This window comes from Leopardus geoffroyi, chromosome D3, assembly GCF_018350155.1.
Source record: "Leopardus geoffroyi isolate Oge1 chromosome D3, O.geoffroyi_Oge1_pat1.0, whole genome shotgun sequence".
Taxonomy (NCBI): Eukaryota; Metazoa; Chordata; class Mammalia; order Carnivora; family Felidae; genus Leopardus; species Leopardus geoffroyi.
The window spans coordinates 50,163,210-50,189,722 of record NC_059339.1 but is presented as its reverse complement, the minus strand read 5'-3'; the positions used below and the strand labels follow the sequence as shown (position 1 = coordinate 50,189,722).

The following is a 26,513-nucleotide window of genomic DNA, read 5'->3' as shown; positions in this document are numbered from 1 at the left end:
ACACTGAGTTGTAGGTAGTTCTGGATACCCTTCCTTACCCCCACATGCTGCCGGGGATCTGCAAACTCCCAGCATGGAAAATGAGATCACCACCCTTGTTTTTTGTGGCCTGTGACTCCCCAGTGGGAGGAGTCGGGAGCAGGGCTGGGCACCAGCTGCCCAGATTGTTCCTTTGAATTCAGCCTTCAGATAAATTCAGTTTCTCCTTCTCTCTAGGGTAGTAGTTCGCAAACTTCTTGATCTTAGGATCCTTTCACACTCTTAAAAATTATTGAGTGCCCCCATCAGCTTTGGTGATGTGGGTAATATCTGTTGGTGTTTAGCAAATTAGAAATTAAACTGAGAAAATTGGATATTTAATTCATTTAAAAATATTAAACCCATTATATATGTAACATAAATACCAATTATTATGAAAAATAGCTGTATTTTCCAAAGCAGAAAAGTGAAATTCGTGGGAAGAGTAGCATTGTGCTTTTTTATTTTTGTAAATCTCCTTAGTGTCTGGCTTAATAGAAGACGGTTGGATTCCTGTATCTGCTTCTGCATTTACTCTGTTAAGGTATCACACATCACCTAGCCTCTGGAGTATTTCCACTTTACACTTGTGAGAGATGGAGAGTGAAAAGACAAATAATGTTATTTTATTATGAAAAGAGTTTTTGCCTTTTCAGATCACTCTCTTAGAAGGATCTCGGGGACCTGTAGTGCTCCCCAGATCACACTTTGAGAACTGCCACCCAGGGTAGGACTAACTGGTGTATCGGAAAGAGGTGGGAGTGTTAAGAGTTAGCAGAGTTCCTTCCACATGGAAAGAAGTTCTGGAGGAGAGGAAGCATTCCCCCTCTACAGGCTACACGGTGAAACCATCCAAATGCCAGCCTTGAATCACTCACCATAACCACGGGTGGAAAAAAATGCTGGTCTTCAGCCCCAGAGTTGAGTCTGGAACTGATGATATTAGCTCTGTAACCTCTGAGTTAGCATGCAGGGCTCATGGGCTTAGTTCTTTATTGCTTCACCTATTAGAACACCACTGGACAGGGTGCTACTGGGGGAACGAGTTCAGGAATGACTTTGAACTCTGATGTTATTGACAGTGCCCTCTTCTCAGTGCAGCACATTTCTGGAAGCTGTGCTGTGAATGTTATTTTCTCACAAGAATGATGGTTATAATTGGGTTGGGTTTATCTTATCAAGGACTCAGAGTTAGATAAATCATCACGATGGCCAGCTATTCAAATTAATTCAGAGTTATGGGGACTGGAAACCATTTTTAAAAAGTGAAACTGTTAAAAAAAAATGAAACCATGCTCCAGGTTTTATGAAACAGGCCTAACTGTAGTTGAATATAAGAGACTCTGGAATATAGGAAGTGCACAAAGAGTCTATTACTATAGACTGTAATTATTTCCTCATCAGCATCGCCTACTGAAAATTAATATAGTAATCATGATATGTATTTGCTGATAGTTTTCCATGTGTACTTTTAGAAGAGTTGGAAGGAGGTGGAGGGGCTTTGATTTGGTAGCTTAAAAGAACACATGTTTACGTAAGTTTGAGCTGATGTCTTTTCCTCTCCCAATTTTTTTCCCTAGTGTACAGAAACATTGGAATTATTTTATTGACAAATATTTTCTTGTATTATTTTATTGTGATTGTCCTATCACAATCATTTAAGAATCATTTTAGGAAAAAACAATTATAATGGTAGCAGATCCACTCAGTCTTAATTCATATAGGACAAGTTCCAGTGCCTAGGCAGTCAGGTATTCTGTGTCAGTGTGTGTGGATACTTTCTGATGTTTCTGTCCCTGATCCAGCAGTGGGTAAGGGTGGTCCCCAAAGCCATTCGGTGCTGGTTTGAATACCATCCCTAAATTGACTAGTTAGGTGACCTAGGGCAATTTCCTTTCAATTTGCTTCCTTGCTTGCAAAATGGCACTATTCTAGTACCTTCCTCATAGGGTTGTTGTAAAGACTGTTGAGATATAATGCACGGAAAGCACTGAAGTGCAGATCCTGGAACATGGTAAGCAGTCAATAAATATTAGTAATCATCAATACTCAGTATATTTAACATACCTAAGTTGATTATAAACACAGTCTGATGCTAAGTAATGCACTGTTTGATGACATTTTGAACATGGCACGTGAGCATATTGCAGTCTCTGGTGAGTGTAATGAACTGATGGGGCAAAATCGATGTAAGCCAGGATTGGTCATCTCTACTGAATTGCCTTAGGCACTTGTGGAACTTTTAATGACAGTTTAATTGCAGGACTGCCTGAGCCACTGTCTCTCGATAGTGTTACACTTTCACAAGCCAAGCCCATCAGTACATGTAGTGTTGTTACCCATTACATTAAGTCCACGACACTTCCTGGTAAACTCGTCTGTGTTTTGGGATTCTGCTGCAGAAGCCTTGATGCCCAGGAAGCCTCTTCTAGCATGGCTGCTGAGATAGGAGATGGCACAGATCTCTGGGGAACTTGGCTTGATATGTGTTTGTATGTGGTCCTAAGCTTTGGCAGGTTCAATTCCTGAGAAGTTGACACTCTACACCACATTTTGAATGTGAAACTCAGATTTTTGTCCACCAAGCTGTTGTACTGTGGTGCTGTCCCCTGGCTGTGAGTTCAGTTTCAGTAGAGTTGTCAGCTTCCATGGCCAGCATTGACACTATAATTTGACTATTTGCCATTAAAAGAAATGAGTGTCAGAGAAAATAAAAGTGCTGATGCTAGAGATATTCAAGGACCCATCCTCATAATATAACTGAGGCAACGATGGAAATCACTAGGTGGGTCATGGGGGGGCCTTCTGTGGCCTTGGTTGGGGATTCCTTGCATCCAAGCTGGTCTGCATTGTATCATGAAGTTAAAGAGTTAAAGGGCCAGTTCAAAATGCTGGGCTCTCCCTCCAGCGTAGTACCTGGCAAATCAAAAACATCAAAGTGCAGGGTTAAACTTCTGCACATTTCAAGCATGTTTCCAGGGATATGAAATTCAAAGTGTCATCAATGGCATGGCTGACACAGAAAAATCTTGAAAGAGTGGCAGCAACTCTTGAATAATCTTCTTAATGTAGCCTCAACATCATGGGTGGAATCCTGTGAAATGTAGAGAATCTGGCAAATGTAATTGTCTGGTGGTAAATTGGATTAAAAATAAAAAATTAGTCATGCAGAATTGGTCTTGAACAGTCCATTATTCTATTACCATGTACCCCATCAACCACTTAAAAATCGTCTTCACTAGTTGTTTATTTTTGCTTATAGCATTTGGAAGACCTAGCCCCATAATAAAAGTATTACCGTGGTTTCCCGCCCCCCTTTCCGTTCCCGACACTGCCCACCCTCACCCCACAAATCACACATCAGGAAGAGGGTTCCACTTGTTTTCTCTTGTACACATTTGTGAATGAATTTTGATTTGTCACTTCGTTTCGTTTTTTTCAGAATTCGTCCTTCACAAAATGCTTGAAAAATATTTCTCAGGCACTCACGTAGCAAAGAAATAAAAGTCTCCACCAAAGAAAACAACAATATCATAATAATAGCTAACCCTTGTTTTGTGCTGAATCACGAGGCTGATCCCCTACTCCAGTAGTAGCAGTAGCAGTGTTAGTAATGGTAGTAGTAATCCTGGTAGTATAGAGGAAGAAGCCAGTGTACAGATGAACTTCTATAGCTTGTTAAACTCACACAGCCAGTGAAGACGGGGTTTAAACCCAAGCAGGTTTGCTCCACAGCCCTGAGTCTTAACCACTACACAGATTACTGCCTTTATTCTCATAAAAAGTAAGGGAGAAAAACCAAGTAAAAGGAGGTTTCAGCTTTGTTGACTGCATGTAATAATCTACTTCACAGAACTTAAATTGTTACCAGATTCTGTCTATAGAGTATCTGGAAGGGAAAAAAATGAAGAGATTGATGCTTTGGGGGAAAACATCCAGCTGATTAAATTTGATAACCAAGAGAGCCTGGGCTTTAGTTAGGCGGTCTTCAGAGCCAGGAAGGAAAGATAAAGATTCTATTAGGTTTGGGCTGCTCTCGGATGTAAAATTTGTAGCCAATAATCATAGATAATCTTGATCAAGAAGAAGATGGAGAGGCAAGGAGATTGAACATCCACTGTGGCTTCAGTGGAATATTTAAAAGCTCAGATTTAGGAGTGACTTGGAGGAAATTGGAAAGCGCAGCCAGTGACCGAGGAAGACTATAAAAAAGAATCACGATAACAGCGACCTGAAAGAGTAGTGGACTTAGAGCTATAAAGCTCACAGTATTGAGACTACAGGAAAATTTCAACGAGACCAAAAGTGACGTCATTGTGAGTTCAGGACCGGAACAGATAGACTAATACTAAGAGGCAAGCAGTACTCCTCAACTCCTATTACACTTCTGTCCTTTCTAGACAAGGAGGTCGATCTTCAGCCTGGGAAGAGTAGAGCGCATACTTGTAAGAGGAAATTGAAACTCAAGATAGGTGAACTGATTGTGTGAGAGCGCAGGGCAGCTCTGAATGAGTTCAGCTCCTCTGGCCAGCATGAATTTCATCCTTGCGGGCCAAGCGGACTTTTGCTGCCTGCTTGGAATCTTTGAAGAATTGTGGAGGGGAGGAAAATCAGTAAAGGATCAGGGATGGAATAATGCCCCAATTAAATGCAAAGGAAAACGCAAAATGAAGAAAGTGTCATTTTCAGAGAAAAGAACAGAGAGCCCCATGGCTGACCTAGAGCAGAACTCTGGAACCAGTTTCAATGTTCACATGTACACGGTAGCTAGGAAACAGCCTAGAATTGTTAAAAGCGGGAAGAACAATTGTTTATTGCTTCTTGTTGCTAGGCTATTAGGCTCGAAGGCTAGGGCAAACAGGTATGCTGTGCCTGGAGCCCAGAAAGGTTTCAGGAGGTAGATGGGGCGGATGTGTGACCACCGCCTGCTGCACTGGTACTTCTTAAGTGTACCAGCTTACCCATCACTTGTCTTGAAATTCTGTGTGAGTGAGTCACGGTTTGGACCCAGGAATCTGCATTTTAGAAGAATGTCCCAGATTACTTGCTATGCTGGAGCAAGGTTGGGAACTCAGGAGCTGTAAGAAACATGCCGTGAGTTGGATTTGTGTTGTCATAAGTGCTAATACTGTGACTGCCAGCTAATGCATCAAATAACCATGTGCCAGACAATCTCACAAGCGCTTTACACATATGATCTGTTTTAAACCTCACACCTGCCCAATGAGTGGGCGCTGTCTTTATCGTCCATATTGTCTAGATGGGGAACCGTGTCATCTCTGACAGTGTCAGGCAGTCTGGCACTTTGAGAGGCCGTGCTCCACACCACTCTGCTAATAGCCCCTCTTAAGAGGCCTGGCTTAGGGCTCCAGGGTGGTGGGAAGGGTGATGTCTGGGCATGTGTCACACCTTGTCTTCAGTGTCTGAGTAGTGTCTTTATGAAGACTTTGGGGTGCCTGAGACTTTCTAAATGCAGAGAGCTGGAGGGGGGGATGACTAAATCTAGGTGGAATTATTAATTTATCACCATCAAATCTGGGAAGATTAAATGTAAATTGCTGCCCCTTGGGGCCCAAAATCAGCTGCAAAGATACTGGAAGCCATGACTTAATCGTTTTCCGGTAAAAAAGATCAGGGTTGTTTGGGTTGACTACAAGCTCAATATAAATCAACAAGCCTTTGTCTCTGTGGCACCTTTTGCCTGGAATGCCCTTTTCCACTTCCTCCTCTTTCTCCTGGCAAATTTTTAATCATCTTTAAAGACAGAACCTAAATGTCACTTCAGCTATGGAGTCTTCTTTGATTTCTACAGGCAGATTTATCATCCCATTCTTTCTGCTTCTTTAGCACTTTGTTCTTGGTGTTATAATTTGGTGATTATCTTTCTTAGTTTGTGCCACCCAAGTTCACAGTCACTCAGCTGGAAACGTGGGGGAAGACATCATTTCCTTTCTCCCTCTCTTCCACCATGAATCCCAGGCCTCACTAAGCCTATCAGTTTTAACTCATATCATACTGGTAACGATCTCCCTCTTCCTCATTCCTGCAGCCCTGTCCCATTCGTCTGTGTCCTGACTTGTACCCCAGCTGTCACTTGTCACTTCATCCCCCCACCCATTTTCCCACAAAGCATCAGAGACTTCTCTGTCAAATGCAGTCTGCCGGTGCTTAAAATCTGTTCCTGGCTCTTCATAGCCAAGAGGATAACCCCAAGCCCCCAACCATTTATGATCTAACCCTGTCTAACTCTCCAGCCTCAACTTTTGACTTCCTGCCTTGCTTCTTGGACTCCAATGACACTGAACTCATTGTAATTCCCCAGGCAGTATGCTGTTTCTTGCCACCTTGTTCCAGCTCAACAGTGACTGCCTGGGATGGCTTCCCACCCCCCCACACCGCCTGGCTACTCCTGGGTTCTGCTTGGGAGGCCCCCAGACCCCTGCCCTGGGCTCTCTGTATGTCTCTACCTCCCAGCCGCCACTTTCTGTTGCAGTCACTTTTTATTTTGCTCCCATGTTAAGCCTTGAACTTCTTAAAGGCAGTGAGGGTGTCTTGTTTCCATTGGCAAATGGACACTGAGTACAAGTTTCTGGAAAGAATTGTATTGCATTTGTTCTACTTGGAAAGACTTCTTACTTAGCATCTTACTTCTTCCTCTTCCTGGATATGAGGTCTTCAGTATCTTAACACTCCTCTGAGTGAGAACCTATTTGCACATTTCTAAAATGAAGATAACTTCACCCCCCACAAGGGGCTATTGTGAGAATTAGGTGAGATAGCAGTGTTGTATAACACTATTACAGGGCTTGCGGACTACAGCCCTGATGCCCATTTTTGTATGGCGAAGAATGTTTTTTACATTTTCAAATGCTTTTAAAAAATCAAAAGAAGAAAAATATTTTTGACACTTGAAACTGAAATGAAAATTAAATTTCAGTGTCTATATATAAAGTTTTATTTAAATTTGAATTTATAGAGCTGTGTTCATTCATTTCCCATTGTCTATTACTGCTTTTGCATTGCAGCCGCAGAGTTGAGGAGTTTCGACAGAGATACCAAGGCTTATCAAGCCTCAAATGTTTACATCTGACCCCTTAGAGAAGAATGTTTGCTGACCCCTACCTTATTCAAATAGTAGGAAAATGCATGTGATTCGCAAGCTCCTCCGTGCACCACAGAGGATGTTTTCAGGGGAAAGTTTCTGTCTTTGAACTTTTAGAGGCTCCTCATGGGTCCGGCAGAATGATCTGTTAATGGTGAGGCAAAGCCACAGAGGAACTGATTCAGTTTTCTGAAAAGGAGGATGTTCCAGTAAGAGTTTGGTGGACTGTTTGAAAAGACAGTGAACTTCTCATTGCTGGGGGTGTTATAGGGTAAATTGACCCCCATTTTTCATGGGTTGCTAAAGAATAGCATGTCTCACTCTTGGCCCTATTGACATCTTGGGCTGGATCATTCTCTGCAGTGGGGGCTGGCCTGTGCGTTGTGTGATGAGTAGCAGCATCCCTGGCCTTTAGCCCCTAAAAGCCAGTAGCACCCTCCTCCCCAGTTGCAGCAACTGAAGATGTGTCCTTATGTTTAATAATTCTTGGAGCCTGTCTTTAAGAAAACACATTCTAGAATAACAGAATGTTATGTTATGAATCCATTTTGTCTTAGGGAAGAAGAATTTAGAAAAGTTTGGCTGTTTAAGATGAATATGAAAATCTCATAAAATAACATATGACCCCCATGGGTATGAATATTGGTAGTCAGCTGTTAGAAATGTGCCTTACAAACATGGTTTCAGAGATTCTCACAGCCTCCTTCTGCAGGTAGGCCCCCTTTCCTAGATGAGACTAAACAAAGAGGTTGGACAAAGGATAACATGTTGAGGACAGAAATGAAATTCCCTTCTCTGAAATAAGGTGGAGACGGAAACTCAGAAGTGAACATTCCCAGAATTACTGACGGACTTGATTCAACCTTGAGATTCTATTCCTGTGGGTTTGGATGAGGAACATGTTGCTGCTTATTCTCCCACCTTAGGGCAGATCCACCAGAAAACAAGACACTAGCAGTGGAGCTAAAGAAAAGGTTTCAGTTTCCCTCTAGTCTTTAGACTTTATTGATCTCTGGGTGTTTGTGTATATACCTGCCCACTGCCCTCACCCCAATGCCCATGTTGGAATGTGACCCCTATTTACTGCACATCACCCATTGTTTGCCTCCGTCCTGCTGTCCCTACAGAGCTCTGTTCCTACCTACCCTGCGTTGGAGCCCTGCCACGGCCTCCCTCTGCAGAAGCCTGGACTGGAGGTGAACAGGCCTACCTGTAACCCATCAGTGAGGCACAGATTTACAACACCTTGGTCCATTTAAAATTTTTTTTTTCAACGTTTATTTATTTTTGGGACAGAGAGAGACAGAGCCTGAACGGGGGAGGGGCAGAGAGAGAGGGAGACACAGAATCAGAAGCAGGCTCCAGGCTCTGAGCCATCAGCCCAGAGCCTGACGCGGGGCTTGAACTCACGGACCGCGAGATCGTGACCTGGCTGAAGTCGGACGCTTAACCGACTGCGCCACCCAGGCGCCCCACCTTGGTCCATTTTATATGGTGAACTAGAGTGTTCCCTTTAGTTGTTTTGGTTAACCCAAAGCAAAAGCTTTTACTTAATGAGTGCTGCCCTTTGCCAGGTCCAGTACAAGCGCTTGGATATTTCCAGAAGGCAAGAATGAAAATACCATCCATTGTCCCTAACCTGATGGGTGTTGGAAGCTTGACTCCTGACTTCCACTTAGTCTTTAATGTTTTCTCTTTCTTAGTATGAAATACATAGAACATAGGGGATAAGTAGGGGATAATATAATTTGCACCCATGTTCCTATGCATATCTCCACATCTTGCTCTATCTGATTTAAATTCTTTTTGAAAGAAATGAATTAGGGGCGCCTGGGTGGCGCAGTCGGTTAGGCGTCCGACTTCAGCCAGGTCACGATCTCACGGTCCGTGAGTTCGAGCCCCGCGTCAGGCTCTGGGCTGATGGCTCAGAGCCTGGAGCCTGTTTCCGATTCTGTGTCTCCCTCTCTCTCTGCCCCTCCCCCGTTCATGCTCTGTCTCTCTCTGTCCCAAAAATAAATAAACGTTGAAAAAAAAAAATTAAAAAAAAAAAAAAAAGAAATATTACAAATAAAATCAAAGCCACTTGTATGACGCTTCCTGACATCTTTCCTATCTCGCCCTCCCCTCGGTGGGGTAGCTGCTGTCCTCAGTTTGGTGTTACCACTACGTTGTGTGTTTTTATATTCCTGCTTGATGTATGTCAATAACTTCACATTATCTTTATATTAAACTTTATGTACAAAAATGGAGTCATCAATCATGCTTTAAACATTTTTTTTTTTTTTTTTGCAAGATTCATGCTGCAGAGTGCTCTGTCTCCAGTCTGAGTTTGGAATGTTGCTTAAATAGATTTCTGAACTTACCTAAAAACAATAGTCATCCCTAGGTTGATTTATAATTAAGTTTCTCTTGCAGTCTTACATGGATGTTAAAGAAACTGTTTGTTTGGAGATGTAACCCTGGGGATAAATGTAGCTCTAATTCTTCATTCTAATGCTGTTGCATGTTTGTTTGTTTGTTTGTTTGTTTGTTTGTTTGGTAGTGGGAGAATTTTGATGGACGTTTAGTTAGTCTTTAGGTCCTGCTGTTACAACCGTGCTGCAGTGAACGTGTGAGCATTCCTGCACACATTGACTGGAGCACCCATAGGAAAGTTTCCATAGGTATATACTCACCGTGTAGGCAAGGATGTATCCACAGTCATCGCTACTAGAGTTTTCCAAGTTGTGCTCCGTGGTGTCTGTGCCAGCTTCCACTACACCTGTGTGAGGGAGTTGGCTGCTCTGGGTCCTTGACTTGATACAGTCCTTTCTTGCACATGACAAACTGAAACTGTTTGCTAATTTGAAGGGTCTGAACTAATATCTCACTGTGGCTCCTAATACTTTTTTGCGATTAAATACTGTGCAATATTGAACAAGGTTCAAATTTACTTTTTGCTTTATTTTCCCAGATCTGAAAAGAGCAGTTTAAATATTAGATTAGTGTGGGTTTTTATGGCTTTCGTATTTGCAAAACTTCTCATGCATAATCCCGGTAGTCCTTTCATGGTGAGGCTGCGCTGTATTGCTTTGACAGCTGCTTTCAGGTCTCTCTCTTTCTGGGGCTTCCCTTCCTCTTTCCTCCCAATTTCTGATTCTCCTCACCAGTGCAGATAGCTCCTAATGCTAGCCTTGCCGATACTGCAGTCCCTCCCTCTGTCGGCTTCTGTAGGCTCTTCCTCCTCCTGCATTTGGATCCCCATCACTGCAGGGTGAAGTTTCCTATAATTAATGTCGACACTGCACAAGTGCTATTGAGCGCCGTGATGATGTCAGTAGGGCTGGAAGACATAGTGAAGCTAACTTGAAGGGGTAAGTGGATAGAACTTGGTATGGTTGAGTTTTAGTCGCGTGGGTGGTTAAAGGTTATGTGATAACAGAGAGGAAGATGGCAAGAGAGACTTTCTAATTTTTTTTTTAATTTTTTAGAGTTTATTTATTTTGAGAGAAAGAGAGAGCACAAGTGGGGGAGGAGCAGAGAGAGAGAGAATCCCGCACTGTCAACACAGAGCCCAATGTGGGGCTCAAACTCATGAACCGTGAGATCATGACCTGAGACGAAACCAAGAGTCAGATGCTTAACCAACTGAGCCACTCAGATGCCCTGAGACTTTCTAATTTTTAAGCATAAAAAGGAAACATAATTGTATTAATCTTTATTTACATTTTTAATGTATCCTTGCCAAAGTAGAGAAATATATACTTTTGATTAGTTGTTTTTTTTCTTGGTACAGGATACTCTATATCCTGCAGTATGTTGTAGTTTTGTTTTTTAATTAACAGAGTATATTGAAACAAACTTCATAGCCTGGGAATTTGATGAGGATATAAAAATCTATATACTTGAATATACATGTTTCTTGAGAAGTTAAGTTGGCGGTGGTGATTTGTGGAGCCTAAAAACTATTTGGCTGTCCCCTACCCCTGGTCCACTTGATAATTCTTCAGTCACAATGACCATTTTAATGGAAATGTGCGGTCTTTAGAAGAACCTAGAATGTGTATTATTTCGATTTTACTGGACAGGACAAGTGGGATTTGTTTCTTCTACTCCAGTTATCAAAAAGATTAACCCTTTGCCCTCTACATTCTAATTGTAACTGTTCGGAAACAAAGGGGTTGTTTGTACAAGATAGCTGAAAAATCGAGGCTTTATGCCAAGTGGAATGTTTCTCGGTTGAAGGAGGTAGCAATCATTGCACACATTTTTTTCTTGTGTTGCAGGCGTCTGTAGAGGCTTCTGGTGAAATCGCATTATGCAAGACTGGATTTCCTGAAGATGTTTACAGTGCAGTCTTATCGCAGGATGTGCATGAAGGACAGCCTCTTCTCAATGGTACTATCTTAAAAGATATATTTGTACATACAGTGTCTATGCTCTTGAAACAAATTAGCCATTAAAAAGTCTCTAAATCATCTCTACTGTATAACAAGTATGAATTTTTCACAATCACTATAATGAGACTGTAGGGACTTTATTTTAGGATTACAGAAGAGCTTATGAATCTCTTATGTACATAATTGGAAGGCTCCTAATCTCTTGAAAACTTCAGAATTCTTCCATTTTTAATTTATGGTAGAAACCATTATGCAATTAATTTTTAGGTTTTTCTGCACACATTTTACTTATGTTGAAGAATACTATTTGCCAAACCTGTGATTCTAATAGAGATTCTTTACAGCAAAAAATCCACTTAATATTTTGAGTTAAAGAAATACATTGTTTGTAGAAATTACTGGATAGCTAATTTAGTTGTTAACATGTGAATTTCAAATATAGACACATCTCCTATTTAAATGTGGATCAAGTTCATTGTACTTATCATGACAGTAAGTCTAGATAAAATCCGAAATAAAACTTTGAGTATCATAAACAAACTTGAAAGCCCCCCTCTTTTTTTTAATCTCTAATTGAAAGCAAATACAATTTTGGTTAGTAGTATTTTCATGGACTTATTTATCATTACATAAAATGTCATTGAAATGTGAAAGCAAAAAGAATTGATTAGTAAGTTGTATTTGAATTGTAATTCCCCACAAATCGTGCATATCTCTAAGGCTGTTTTAGAGAGCTCTTTTTAGAAAATCCGTGCAACCTCAGCTAATTAATTTACATAGGGCTGTACCACACAGCCTTAATTGAAGTGTCTCTGCAGCACTGACAAACCTTAGTGGTGTAATACTTAAGAATACCATAGACAGAGGACTTTGAAATGTAAATGGCCTCTTAGCTACTAAGGTTCTTTAGTGCAGATTATCATTTTATTTTCATTTCTATTCTAATGTGATTTGCTCATACCTATGTGATCTTTCTGAAGTTGATTTTTTTTTAAAGACGTCTTTCTGTTCTTGTCTTATTACCTGGTATTTTAATGAGTAAATGTTAAATTAGTCTGTCTCAACACCGAATTGCTCATCTAATGGGTAATGGTTGACATGTTAGAGGCTTAAGTCAAATCATAATTTTACTCACTATGAGTCTTGGAGTTCTTCCACACATTTGTCATTTTCTTTAAATCTTTCAATTGTTATGTGGTATCCTAGGACCTACGGGACCTGTAAATATTATTTGAATACTGAAAACAAAATGTGTTGATCACGCTTCTCTGGAATAATTCAGCCAGAGAATAAATACCAGTGGAATTTGCTGAATTTTTGCAATTTATTTCTGAGATTCATTTTTAAATGGATAATTCTATTTGTCTCTTTTCCTTAAAGCTTGCTGAAATTTGCTAGTTACAAATCAACACACGGTCTGTCGTTAGAAACCACTGATTTAAGATGAAGTACATTGGCACGTTGAATGGTTTTGAAAATGAAAGCCTGTTTTCTAATTATTAGATAATGCTGGTGAGGGTAGAAATTGGGCACAGTTGCCTGCCAGGGTCTTGTTAGTATAGCCTAGAAACTGGCTAGAGTTATGTGAAAGATTGAAACTGCTTTTGACTTTGTGCTCTAGCCATCACTGAGACAAGCGTGTATCATGGTCTCTGATAGAACTTCTATGCGTCGGTATGCCCAACTGTTACCGTTGTTACCTCTTAGCCTTTTTTAAAAAACTGTTTCTCTCGTGCCATACCATTACCTTTTTCCTTGTCACTCATAATTAATGCTAAAGGACACCAGTATCTGAAAGCTTAAAACAAAGTTCAAGATATTGATTAGTAGAAAGAATGTTTTTGGGTGAGGAAGAAAATTGACACAGGCTTTTGTGAAATATCCACTTTTCTTTTTTTTTTTTAACAAAAGTGTTGTCACCAGTGAAGTTTCCTTTGGAGAATTGTTGTTTAGAAGAATTCCACATTTTTACCTTTTCTATCTTTTTGGAGGTTTTAGTGGGATAATGATGGAAAGGTGCATCTATACACTGAACCTGAATACCGTGCCATGGCTATGTTCATGAATTCTGTGCGCTGAAGTTTACTTACCTTACATTTACTAAATCTGAAAGGGATCTATTGCTCGGCCAACCAGAGTGATCCTTTTTGCCAGGTTTTGTGATTTATGATGTTTAAGGAAAAAAGCAATAGTCCATAAGATGCATGTAAACAGTTTTCTAAGGCATTTGCCTCCTGGCCAGTTCTACCATATTAAAGTTTACTTTAGAGTCTGAAAGCTTACGGAAATCTTAACTCCTGACTCTTGATGCCTCCTTTGATTTCTTATTGATGACATTTGGGGAGAGGGGAGCAATATGTAGAGTATGGTTTCATAGGATACATCCCTGACACACCAGACCTTGTACAAAAGTTTGACATTTTGGTGTAGAGGTGTCAAATGCTGATTATTTTTCAAACAATGAAACAGCATAATCTTTGTGAAAGTGCTTGGAAAACATGAAGCATTAGACGGAGATATAAGGTGGTATTAGTCACGTTAGTGAAGCTATGTAGAAGAAACATGAAAATGTAAAAGCTGGGCTGTAGTGTGGAGAGCATTCTCTTCTCCCCATCTGCCTTTTGGGTTTTTGTTGTTGTTGTTGTTGTTGTTTTTGCTGTTGTGATGAACTTTATAGAAAGATTGCACCCAATGAACTAGTTGTTTCCCTCCAGTTTCTCTCCCGGTTGTCATTGATATGTTTTCTATAAAATCATGAAGAAGACAGATGTATTTTGTGATGAACCTTTACATTTCATGTTATACCCTGTTGACTATTTCCACTCTTTTGAAGATGGTTCAGTATTTAAAAAATGACCATATAGGCCTTTGTTCTATTTTGCTAGCAAAACCAGATTTTCCTTAACTGTGCCTCTATTTTTGCACTTACAGGTTGTTTCCAATTTTTCTCTCTTACATATAGTGCTGCTATGGAGATTCTTTTTTAGAGAACTTTGATTTTTCTTTAGGGATATTTTTTAGTGGGATTTATGCTCGAAAGTAGGATTACTAGGCCAAAGGGAATGTAGACTATTGACTTTTTTTTTTATTTTTACATTTTTGTAGGACTCTTCCTTCCAAGGCTAAAAGTATGTTAGTTCTTTGCTACATCCTCATGACCATTTAATTTTATAATATTTTTCATATTTCTGTTTCCCCTCAAGTGAAAAACATTCCTTTTTTATCCTGTGGTATTCTCTGTGTTTGCCTTTGTAAATTAGGATCAATTTTAAAATGTTGAGGGACTCATTTTTACCTTGCATTTTCCTGTTCCATTTTAAAAGCATTTATTATCAACCTCCCTCATTTTACAGATAAGCAAATTGGAGCTCAGAGAGATTATAGGCTTTTCCTATGATTATACAGCTCTTTAGATGGTTAGCTGGAGATCTGGAATTAGAACCCAGGTTTCCTGATTCCTAATTTAATTCTGATGATGGCGATGATTAACAAACAAAACAAAACATTATAGTATAACCCAGGAAACAATGAGAGCTAACGACAGCTCGCCTAACTGGCCAGGTGTCTTGTGACAAGTTTATCTTAGGCCTGGTCTTCTTTATTTCCACTCGCCTCCGTGACTTATGTGTTACTAGACATATTTGGGAATTGGTGACTATAAGGCAAACAAAGCCCCCATAATTAAAAAATACACTTCAGTTATTGTCACCATTGGTATTTTGCACACACCTGTTTACGAGCAGAAAAATTTAGGGCTTTGGAAAATAATATTTAGTCTTTAATATTTAACTTCTCCTCCGCTGAACTAGAAAAATCTCTTGTGGTATCACATTACCCGGAAATAAAATAACTGCAATCATAAATTTTCATTTTGTCCCCAGCAGAGTATCTGACACTATGAAATAACCACCCCATGACATTGCAGAGAGGAAGCAGGCTGTTTTTAGTATGGATGTCAAGAGTGATTTTCCTGTGTGTTGTGCATCGGTGGTCTGCATGCTTCGACATTTCACTAAGTAAACTCCTCCAACTCTGGTCAACATAAATAGCAACCTGCAATTACCGAGAATATTTTCAGTAATCCATTTATACTCACCAACTCTGGGCAGGACATGATGATTATTTTCAAGTGGAGGGAATTTGATTTAGATTAGTTTACTTACTGATTGAGGCTTGTCTGCATTAACATGCTCTGAGGAAGCTGTAATGTATGGTATCTTTAGATAACGGTACTAAAATACTTTTTATTAGTTTAGCAGGGCTTTACAACTGCACGACTTTTTTAATAACGTGAGTATTTTTGTATGATATGTGTTCCTGAATGGGGAAGCCATCTTTATTTCCAGTAGTTTGCTGTGTTTGAGGCTTGTGTTGAATTGTTATGAAAACCTTGGCGCTGTTTTAATTTTTTTTTAATTTTGGTACATATTTTTTTGTTATTGAATGTGAAGATGTTTTTAAATATTTGAAAGGTAGGCTTATAAATATCTTATTTATAAAGTGGACCAGTCCCTTGAACTTAGATTTCCAATGGTTGTGGGAAAAGGCACTAAGTACTGAGATTGTTCTCTGGGATATTATGATAAACTCCAAGGAGCTACAGATGAAATGCAGCCACGTAGATTGTTAGGGGTGGGGACCTTGTTTTAATACCATGTGGCAGTAATAAGATCAACGTAAGAACTAAGAAATTCCATCCTTGTCTTCATCGAATCATTTGGACTTTATTTAATACTTGGAATTTTTAATATCCCTTTTGATGTATTTTAGATCCATCTTAATGTTATGCTGCAAACCAAGATAAGCCAGTTTGGGTGGTCACTTTTTGTTTTTTTTTTTAAATCCTTTACAGTTATTTATAATCTTCAGTAATTTAGAGTAGCTGAGGCCGACTGTCTCAAACTTGCAACTAGGACTGTGTTAAAGAAAGTAAGTCACAGTTCACATATGCAAACACGCTGGCAAGCAGGCACCCAAATGGTTTAAAATCTGTCGTCCTAGGAGCAGAGAGCCCCTTTCTCACTGTCCTTTTAGGCTCTTGAGTAAGCATCTAGAGAGGAGTAGAAAATATACACGAGAAATAAGTAAAATTTACTGTATGTTAGATGGTGTAAATGCTATGGAGAAAAATAATGCAGAGAAGGGGAAATAGGGAGAATGTGTGGTTCTGCAGTTTAAATAGGATGCTTAAGGGGAGACATCACTGCATAGAAGATAGTTGAGTAAGAACTGTTGTTGGAGATGCTCCTAGAACTATAGCTGTCTGGGAAAGAGCATTCAAACTAGAGCAAACATCAAGCGCAAAGGCCCTGAGGCAGGAGTGTTTTTAGAATGTTGGCGGAGCAGCGAGGAGCCTGTTGTGATCTGTTTGTGGAGAGAGGAAAGGACTGAGCAGTAGAAGGTGAGGTCAGAGGAGGTTAGACCAGGTATGGGTCACATTGGGTAGGGCCTTGTTGACCACTGTAAGGACTTTGGCTTTGACTATAAGGATATAAAAAACTATTGGCTTTTAGCCCAGGAAAGACATGATCTGACTGACAAAATAGCATCATTCTGGCTATTGTGTTGAGAAAAAACAAAGGGGATAGGTGGGAACGAGAAGATCACTTAGGAGACTAGTAATAATGTCAGTGAGAGAAGATGGTGTCTTGGACCAATGGGGTAGCACTGGAGTTAGGAGAAGGGGTCGGATTCTGAATTTTTTTTTTATTTTTTTATGTTTAATTTTTCAAAAATGTTTATTTTTGAGAGAGAGAGAGGGAGAGAAAGACAGAGCATGAGCAGAGGAGGGACAGAGAGAGAGAGAGGGAGACAGAATCTGAAGCAGGCTTCAGGCTCTGAGCTGTCAGCACAGAGCCCAGTGCGGGGCTCAGACTCACAGACTGTTGAGATCATGACCAAAGTCAGATGTTTAACCAACTGAGCCACCCAGGTGCCCCCTGAATACTTTTTTTTAAATGTGTTTTTATTTATTATTTTCAGAGTGAGAGTGAAAGAGCACATGCGAGCGAGGGAACGGACAGAGAGAGAGGAGAGACAGAATCCTGAACAGGCTCCATGGAGCCCAATGCAGGGCTCCATTCCATGGCCTGAGCTGAAATCAAGAGTCAGACACTTAACTGACTGAGCCACCCAGTGTCCCTTGGATTCTGAATATTTTTAAAAATAATTTATTGGTGTGAAATTAATATAAACTAAAATTAGCCATTTTATTTATTTTTATTTTACTTTATTTGTTTATTTATTTATTTATTTATTCATTTATTTATTTATTTTTACATGTATTTATTTTTGAGAGACAGAGAGAGACAGAGCGTGAGCAGGGGAGGGGCAGAGAGAGAGGGAGACACAGAATCAGAAGCAGGTTCCAGGCTCTGAACTGTCAGCACAGAGCCCGACGGGGGGCTAGAACCCATGAACCGCGAGATCATGACCTGAGCCGAAGTCAGATGCTCAACCGACTGAGCTATCCAGGCGCCCCTAAAATTAGCCATTTTAAAGTGAATCATTTAATGGAACTTAATACATTACAATGTTTTTCAGCCACCACCTGTGTCTAGTTCCAAATCATTTTCATCACTCCAAAGTAAAACCCCTTATCCATGAAGCATTTTCTCCCAACAACTTCCTCCCTGACCCAGTTCCTTAAACCTTTTGTTATCTGGCTTTTTTCATGTAGCGTAATGTTTTGGAGGTTCGTCCACAACACAGCATGTGTCAGTAGGACTTCCTTATTATGGCCGAATAGTACTCCTTTATATGTATGTATGTACGTCTATGATTTACAGTCTGTCTCTAAACTATGTAACTATTTACTCATTCATTAGTTGGGCTTTCGGGGTGTTTTCATCTCTTGGCTATTGTGATTAGAGGTAGTGTGAACATGTGTATACGTATGGGTTTTTTTTGTTTGTTTGTTTTGGGTTTGTTTTGAGTACCTGTTTTCAGTTCTTTGGGGTATATACTTGGGAGTGGAATTGAAGGGTTATATGGTAATTCTGTGTTTAACTTTTTGGGGAACTGCCAAACTATTTTGCATAGCACCTGCACCATTTTGCATGGCCACTAGCAAATACACAAGGATTCTGGGTTTTGTACATCCTTACCAAAACTTCTTATTTTCCATTTGTTTCGACTGTAGCCATCCTAGTAGGTGTGAAGCGGTACCTCTTTCTGGTTTTGATTTGCATTTCCCTAAGGACTGCTGATGTTGAGCTCCTTTTCATGGGTATCATTTGGGTGTGTTCTTTGGAGGAATGTCTATTCAAGTCCTTTGCCCATTTTTAAATTGGATTGTTTTCTGTCTTTGAGTTGTCAGAGTTCTTTATATATTCTGGATACTAGACCCTCAATAGATACACGATTTGCAAGTATTTTCTCCCATTCTCTAGGTTTTTTCACTTTCTTGATAATGTCCTTTTATGCACAGAAGTGTTTAACTTTGATGAAGTCCATTTTTTTTTCTCTTGTTGCTCTTGCTTTTTGTGTCATATCTTAAGAATCCACTGCAAAATCCAAGGTCATAAAGATTTGCTCCAGTGTTTTCTTCTAAGATTTTTATCGTCTTAGCTCTTGCGTTCATGTCATTGACCCATTTTGCGTTAATTTTTGTACGTGGTGTGAGATTAGAAGTCCTAGTTTATTTGGATCTCTTTTGACAGTAGAGCTGACAAGAGTTGATGGCTTGGGTGAGTGGTGGGGAAACAGAGTCAAGGATGACTCTGTGATATTTTGTCTGAACCCTGGGAAGGATGTTAGCCACTGTGATGGGGAAGATCAGGAATTTGGTTTGAATCTGTGGAGATGAATGTCAGAGACGTCAGGGGGGTATTTAGATGTAGGTTTGGGGTTCAGTGGAGTTAGCTAGGCTGCAGCATGGGGAGTCCTAAGTGTGTAAACGGTAAGTAGAGCCAAGAGCCAGGCTGAACTCACTAAGGATCCCCGTGTGAGGAGGAGAAAACCAAGGAAAGTAAAGAAATGGTTTCATGTCAAGAATTTGAGCACTCCAGTGTTAGGAAGTCAGGATGAAGAGGCAGAGTGGAGACTGAGAAAGAGTGACCAGGGAGGTAGGATAAAAATCAGGGAGGTGTGGTGTCATGTGAGGCATGTGAGGAAATGTTTTAAAGGGAGGGCTTGATCATCTGCGTCTGATGCTACTGTGAAGGATCAACTTGGATGAGGACTGAGAATTCACCATTGGTTCTGCAACATGGAGTAACTGGGGTCTTCAATTTGGGCGTGGTCAACAGTCAGGTGGAGGCAGGATGGTGGATACAGATTGAGTTTTCCCTTAAAAGGAAGAAGAGAAGTTGGGTGGTGGTTGGAGAAAAAAGCAGGGTCAACCGAGGATATTCTTTTTACAGAAGGGAGTGACAGGTTTGCAAAGGGACAGCACAGACTCCAGTAGTGAGGGGAATGGCGATGGTACAGAAGAGAGGAGCTAATTGCTAGGACAATGTCACGGAGCAGACGAGAGAAATGAGATCAAGTGGGACTTAGAAACCTGTGTTGATGACGAGCTCCACAGATGTTTTTATGTACCTGCATTTGGGAACCACTCTAACACATTCTGTTGAGTCACTCCTAAAATGGTTTAAAATCCTTCATTTCAGCTTGATGATTTCATGTCAGCAGAAGGCTTGCTCTACAGAAATGGCAGATAGGATAAAAATGAAACCCTTGTGGTGTTCGATGATGTAAACAGTGTTTTCATTGCTGTAGCATCCTTGACAGATGGTTATCCAGTTTCTGCAAGAATACCACTGCTGCTCCCTCCCCCCCACATGAGGAGGAGATCACTCCCTTACAAAGTCTGCTCTGTCTTTGGAGAGCTCTAACTGTTAAAAAGTGGTTTCTTAAAAAGTTTAACTGGAGCATATGTTCCTAAAATTTTTACCCACTGGTGCCTGTCTCATCTTTTGGCATCATACAGACCAGCAAGTGTATTCTCTTATGCTCCCAGGCCATTTATTTCATCATTTTTTTTTTCATTCAATGAGTATTTTTGCACGTTTGTCATCTATCAGGCCCTTTTCAAGGATCAAGCAGCGGTGGTCAACAAGACAGGAGAAATCCGAACTTAACACGTAGAGATGCTTCACGTATCTAAACACAATCACCTTGGTTCTTTAGATCTTCTCTGCCACAGGCTGAACATCAGATGGTTTCCTCAGTGGTGCTCAAGCATCCTGGTCTACTTGTTCTTTTCAATAGAGGAAACTGAACTCAGATCTTCCGTGTCCTGCCCTGTCTTCCTGCCTTTGATGTGGATGCGGCCCTTCCAGTGCAGCCCAAGGTGGCCTTGGCATTGTTTCCCGCTGCATCGTTCTGTTGGCCCCTGTTAAGCCTGTGGTTAACTAAAACTCGGGGGTGTTTTTCAGATGAACTGCTTACCATCTTGCACTTGTAAAAATTGATTTTTGCACTCAAATGTTACACCTATAAGTTGATTCTTTTTTCAAAAAGGCCCTCGTTTCAACATCATCTGGAGACCCCACTGGCAACCCAAACACATAGTAGCCTCAGAAATCAATGCCAGTACTTACTTTAAATCCTCATCTGAACAAAGGGTGTACAATAACATCTACAAGTTTTTAGGTGACATATGCTGCCAGATCGATGGAGTAAACCGTACCCCCCGCCCCCCCACACACTTTAAATTGTTAAATGACCAAAAAGTGGTTGATGAGGTTCAGCCTACAGCAACTTCAAGAGACATGTTAAGACTATAGTTCAGTTCATGGTCTATAATTTTCTTAAATAAGATTTCTTAACATCAGGCAATGGAGAAAAGACCTATTGCAGATGTATGAAGGTATAAATAACAAGGGATTTAGATCATCCCAGTTACTGCTTCAGATTCCTGCAGAAAAATGAATTTCATTAACTTTAACAAAAAAGTAAAAAATCATCTGTTTTCAAGAATGCATATATCTTTTAAAGCATATCTAAGTTGTTACAAAGTCTCTACTTCACCTTGAGAATTTTTATGTCAGTAAATGATTGTCCCCTAAACTTCTAGAACATAGAACAAAGGTGAATCCATTATGATGAATCCATTACATTTTCAAACTGAGGATTTTGTTTGTTTTTGTTTTTTGTTTTTGGTAGGGGAGGCCTTCAATAACTTTATATTTTGAATCCTGTCTCTGCAGGAATTTAAAGTTTGCTTCTTTAATTGTTCCTTGTTGAATCTTTCATAGATCACTCTGGTTGGGATTTGCCCACTTGTAAGGGAAAGTCACTGTCACCTTGACCTATTATTCTTTCTTCTTCAATGTGGATGAGGTTCATTTCATGGGTACTTTACTGTCGTTCTGAAAAAAAATTTCTTTTAGTCTTTTTTTTCCCAAGTGGAATCGTCTTTGATGCTAATATTCAATATCTGAGCTGTACCAAGAATGAAATTGAGGGGAGCCTGGGTGGTTCAGTTGGTTGAGCGTCTGACTTCAGCTCAGGTCATGATTTCACGGTTTGTGAGTTCAAGCCCTACATCGGGCTCTCTGCTGTCAGGGCAGAGCCCACTTTGGAGACTCTGTCCCCTTCTCTCTCTCTCCCTCTCTCTCTGCCCCTCCCCCCACTCATGCTCTGTCTCTCGAAACTAAATAAATATTAAAAAAGAAAAAGAATGAAATTGAGAATGCCAGCCACTTTTGAAGATGTGTGTCCTTACACCTGGACATACATGCCCGGTGCCTCCCTGTAGGAGCAGATCATAGTTTGTGACAGTGCATCATTTCAACTCATTTTGAGATTTCCGGTAGTATGAGGGAGTATCCTTTTAACAATTGAACTCATCAGATTTTAATCACGTTGCCTATTAAATTGACTGTGACATGCTTCTGTCCTATTTATATGCTTTTATCGTTTCCAATTTAACTTTTGTTCCTAGTGTCTATATTAAAATGTACAGGAAATAACTCTTCCAGAGTGCTCTTGTTTTAACTTTTTTTTTTAAAGCCAGTATCCTTGGTTTTCAGATTTTGGGGTGCTTGAGAGTTGCCCTGAGGGGAGCTTGTTGAAGTACAGATTCCTGAGACCTACCCCAGACTTTAAGGTCTCAGTCCTAAGAACATGCATTGCTACAAGTGAACTCCAGGTGATTCTATAAAGGTGGTTTTCACCAAACTTACACAATTGGGTTTAGTGTGTATTTCCATGACAGAAACACAGATCAGATGGATTTTTAGAGATCGTATACTTTGGAAGTGGTCCATTACCTCTTCTTTCTTGTTCGTTTGTTTTGTTTTGTTTATATAGAAGCATACTTTCTGTCTTTGGACAAATATTACCTGCATTTAGAATAAACATTGATTGGGGTGCCTGGCTGGCTTGGTCAGTTAAGCATCCAGCTCTTGATTTCGGCTCAGGTCATGATCTTGCAGTTTCCGAGTACGAGCCCACTGATAGCGCAGAACCTGCTTGGGATTCTTCTCTTTCTCTCCCTCTCTGTCTGCTCCTCCCCCCCCCCCCCAAAATAAATAAACTTAAAAAAATAAAATGGACATTGATGAAACCTTTGTTTGTGTTAATGATTGATCAGAATATATCTTTATACACTATTATTACATTTTTGTTTGTTTTTAAACATCTTAACATTTATTTCACCAGATGCTCAAGTAAGGAGACTAGTAAATTCTAATATAAGTGTGAATAAATGGAGTAAGATTCTGTACTTATCTGGTTAAAAAAAATTATGGAAAAGAAAATGGCTCATAAGTTCTACTTTCAGGCAATTCCTAGCGCTGAAATCTCCTTCTTTCTCTCTCCTTCAGTTACTGATATTATGATTTAACGAAGGTCATTCCTTTCTGAGGGGAAGCACCAATATACTGCATTTGATTTTCCTCTGACATCAACTAGCCTTCCTAATGTTCTCCTTTTACATTGGCATTTGACTTTGTTTTGCAGTTTGTTGAATTCCATTTTTAAATGCTACAAATAAGGGCCAGTGCATTATTACTTGGTCTTTTATTTCAGAAACCCACTTTTTTTTTATTTAAAATTTTTTAATGTTTATTTATATTTGAAAGAGAGAGAGAGACAAAGCCCAAGTCGGGAAGGGACAGAGAGAGGGAAACACAGAATCTGAAACAGGCTCCAGGCTCCGAGCTGTCAGCACAGAACCCGACGTGGGGCTCGAACTCATGAACTGAACCATGAGACCATGACCTGAGCCGATGTCGGACACTTAACAGAATGAGCCACACAGACGTCCCCCAGAAACTCACTTTAAATTAACTATTCCAGATTAGCAGGTATTAGGAATTTAAGAAAGTATTGATATGGAAGTTTTTAGAGCTTGGGAAGTCTTTGTGTTCTATACGTTTATTCAGCAAATATTTGGTTTCTGGAGTGTGTAAGGAAGTCACTGTGCATTGCCTTGGAAAATGTCAGTGTGCAGCTAACACTTACTAGTGTTAGTAAATAACAAAATACTAGTGGGGAAAATAGTCACAATCTGTGGGAATCATTTAAATTATAACTGTTTCTGCGTAGAATCTCTGTGCGGTTTTAAAGGCCAAAAGGAATGGGCCACCTTCATGAAATGATCAGAGAAAAATCTCAACGGAGCTGAATACTTATTCTCTTAATTCCTTGGTGAAATTAAATCTTGTGGATTTTCACATTATGTGTCTATGTAAGTATTCCTTCAGTTCCGTCACTTAGATCTGCTATGGCATCTTTTGTTGACTTGTCATCTACTCTGTTGATGCTGAAGACATTTAGTAAAGCATCTTGTTGCATTTATGCATAGGAAAATGGTCCCTTATGAGGTAATTTCACACTAACTACTCAAATTGATAAAGCTCTAGTATAGTGTTGTTGCTAATGGTTAGCAAATTAGCCAATAACATGAGTCCTCAGTCCATATTAGTACCCCAGTGTCAGAGGTTTGATTGTCTTCCATTTCTTTTTTTTTCTTCTGTTTTTTTTTTTTAATGTTTACTTATTTTTGAGAGAGAGAGAGAGGCAGAGTGTGAGTGGAGGAGGGGCAGAGAGAGGGGGACACAGAATCTGAAGCAGGCTCCCGGCTCTGAGCTGTCAGCACAGAGCCCGATGTGGAGCTCGAACTCACAACTGGTGAGATCATGACCTGAGCCAAAGTCAGACGCTTAACCGGCTGAGCCATCCAGGTGCCCTGATAGTCTTCCATTTCAGTGTCCTAATTGTTTAATGCATCTCAAATAATAATTATAATTAATCATTTTTCAGGCAGCCTAAATAAACTAGGCAATTAAGAACAGATGCATCCTTTGTTTGGCTGGTTATTCATAATGATGTCTAGTGATTTCAACATGGAAATTTCAGCAGCGCTACACTAGATTTGTAAGAATCACCTTACCTTTGGCATTCACGTTGTTTTTTTATAAGTACGTTATTTTGCATAGCCTTTCATACATACTTCTTCAGAAGTTTAGGAAATTTTATCTAGCTGCTGCAAACTCTGAGTCAAGTAGGACAAGGGCGTGCAGTGGGGGTATGGGGGGCATTTCTGTTTTCACATAATGAAACTGAGTTCACAGAGGTGAAGTGATTCACTCAGATGCGTAAGATTAAAAAGTGGCTGCATGTGGTCTGGATATTGTCTTCTGATTTCTGTCCATTGTACGGTCCTTTTCTTCCAGCCCTTGAGGTCAGTGCTTCTTATAAAGACTGGTTCAGATGAAGCATTTCATGCACCTTCAACTTCTCATCCCCCACTTGCTAGTACTCTCTTACTTGTCTGGAGTATTAAAATTCGTGCTGCCAGTACGTGTACATTTATTTGATCAGTCTTTTTTTTTTCCCCCTCAAGAATGATTACAAAACCTTGCTCAGTTTCCTTGAGGTATTAGTAAGTGCACCTAGAGATCTTTTTTTTCTACCCTTTTGGACTCTGGACATTCTGCCCTAAATACTCCTATGCCATGAATGTTTTCTACTCAAGAAATAGCAGTTCATTTCTATGGAGGGTGATAGAAGACGAATGTTGCCCTTGTGAAATAGCACCTTGGTTTTGCCAGACACAGTGGCCAACAGTTAATTCAACATAGATATGGAGATGATGCCTCTTGTTTGTCCCAAATACTTGTGAAGTGAAGACCTAGTCTGTGAGAACACTAGGAAGAACCAGAACCAGGAGGCTGCATACAAATAAGTGATTTCATGGTTCTGGGGTTCCTGGGTGGCTCAGTTGGTTGAGTGTCCAACTTTGGCTCTGGTCGTGATCTTACAGTTTGTGAGTTAAAGCCCCGCATGGGGCTCTCTGCTTTCACCACAGAGCCTACTTCAAATCCTCTGTCCCCCTCTCTCTGCCTCTCCCCCACTTTCACTCTCTCAAAAATAAATAAACATTTAAAAAGGGGAGATTTCATGGCTGAATAACGATACGTTTGTTTTTTTTTAATTTATCAATTGACTGTATATACCAGGTCCTTAATAAAATGGCGGGGCAAAAGTAGTAATATAGTGTTATAGGTAAGGAAATTCAGAGGTAAGCAGTTTTAATGTGATTTACCCAAGGCATACTTAGCAAGTGGTGGTACCAAGAGTTGAACCCAGGTCTGTGTGATTTCCATTCCTCTGCTCTTCCTGATATACCATGCTGTCTTCGTGGAGTGTGCCTGAAAATTCGGGTCAGTGAAGGACCAGATCTGACAGGGATGACTTATTGAGCGACACTTTGGAGAAATTTAGATAGATAAGGAAGAAAGATGGATAAGAAGTATGTGTGTGGACTGACATGAGAGGAAGATTTTTATTGGAAATTAGTTCCCTAAAACGTACACTGATGGGGCCAAGTCTTGAAGGTCCTGGAGTGCCAGATTGAGGGATTGAGTTGGCTGATGAGGTGGGAGTCATACACAACTGGGAAGGAGAATTAGGCAATTAGGGATTTTAGAGAGAACATTATGGATAAAGCTGACTTTAAAGGCCTTAAAAAGTAGGTGAATAATATTTTATGTGAAGTCAGTTATGTAAAAGACATCATGGTGTCCTTCTCTGAGATTCCTTCCTCAATTACTCCTTGG

General features: G+C 40.2%; 1 protein-coding gene across 1 annotated transcript in view; it reads left to right on the top strand.

The window, feature by feature from the left end:
* The window catches only part of CDH2 (cadherin 2), a 216,087-nt gene that overhangs the window by 17,954 nt on the left and 171,620 nt on the right, over window positions 1–26,513 (top strand). Inside the window, exon 2 of the mRNA XM_045458563.1 lies at window positions 11,386–11,497. Coding sequence (XP_045314519.1) covers window positions 11,386–11,497 — 112 coding nt within the window. The remainder of the gene's footprint in view (window positions 1–11,385; window positions 11,498–26,513) is intronic.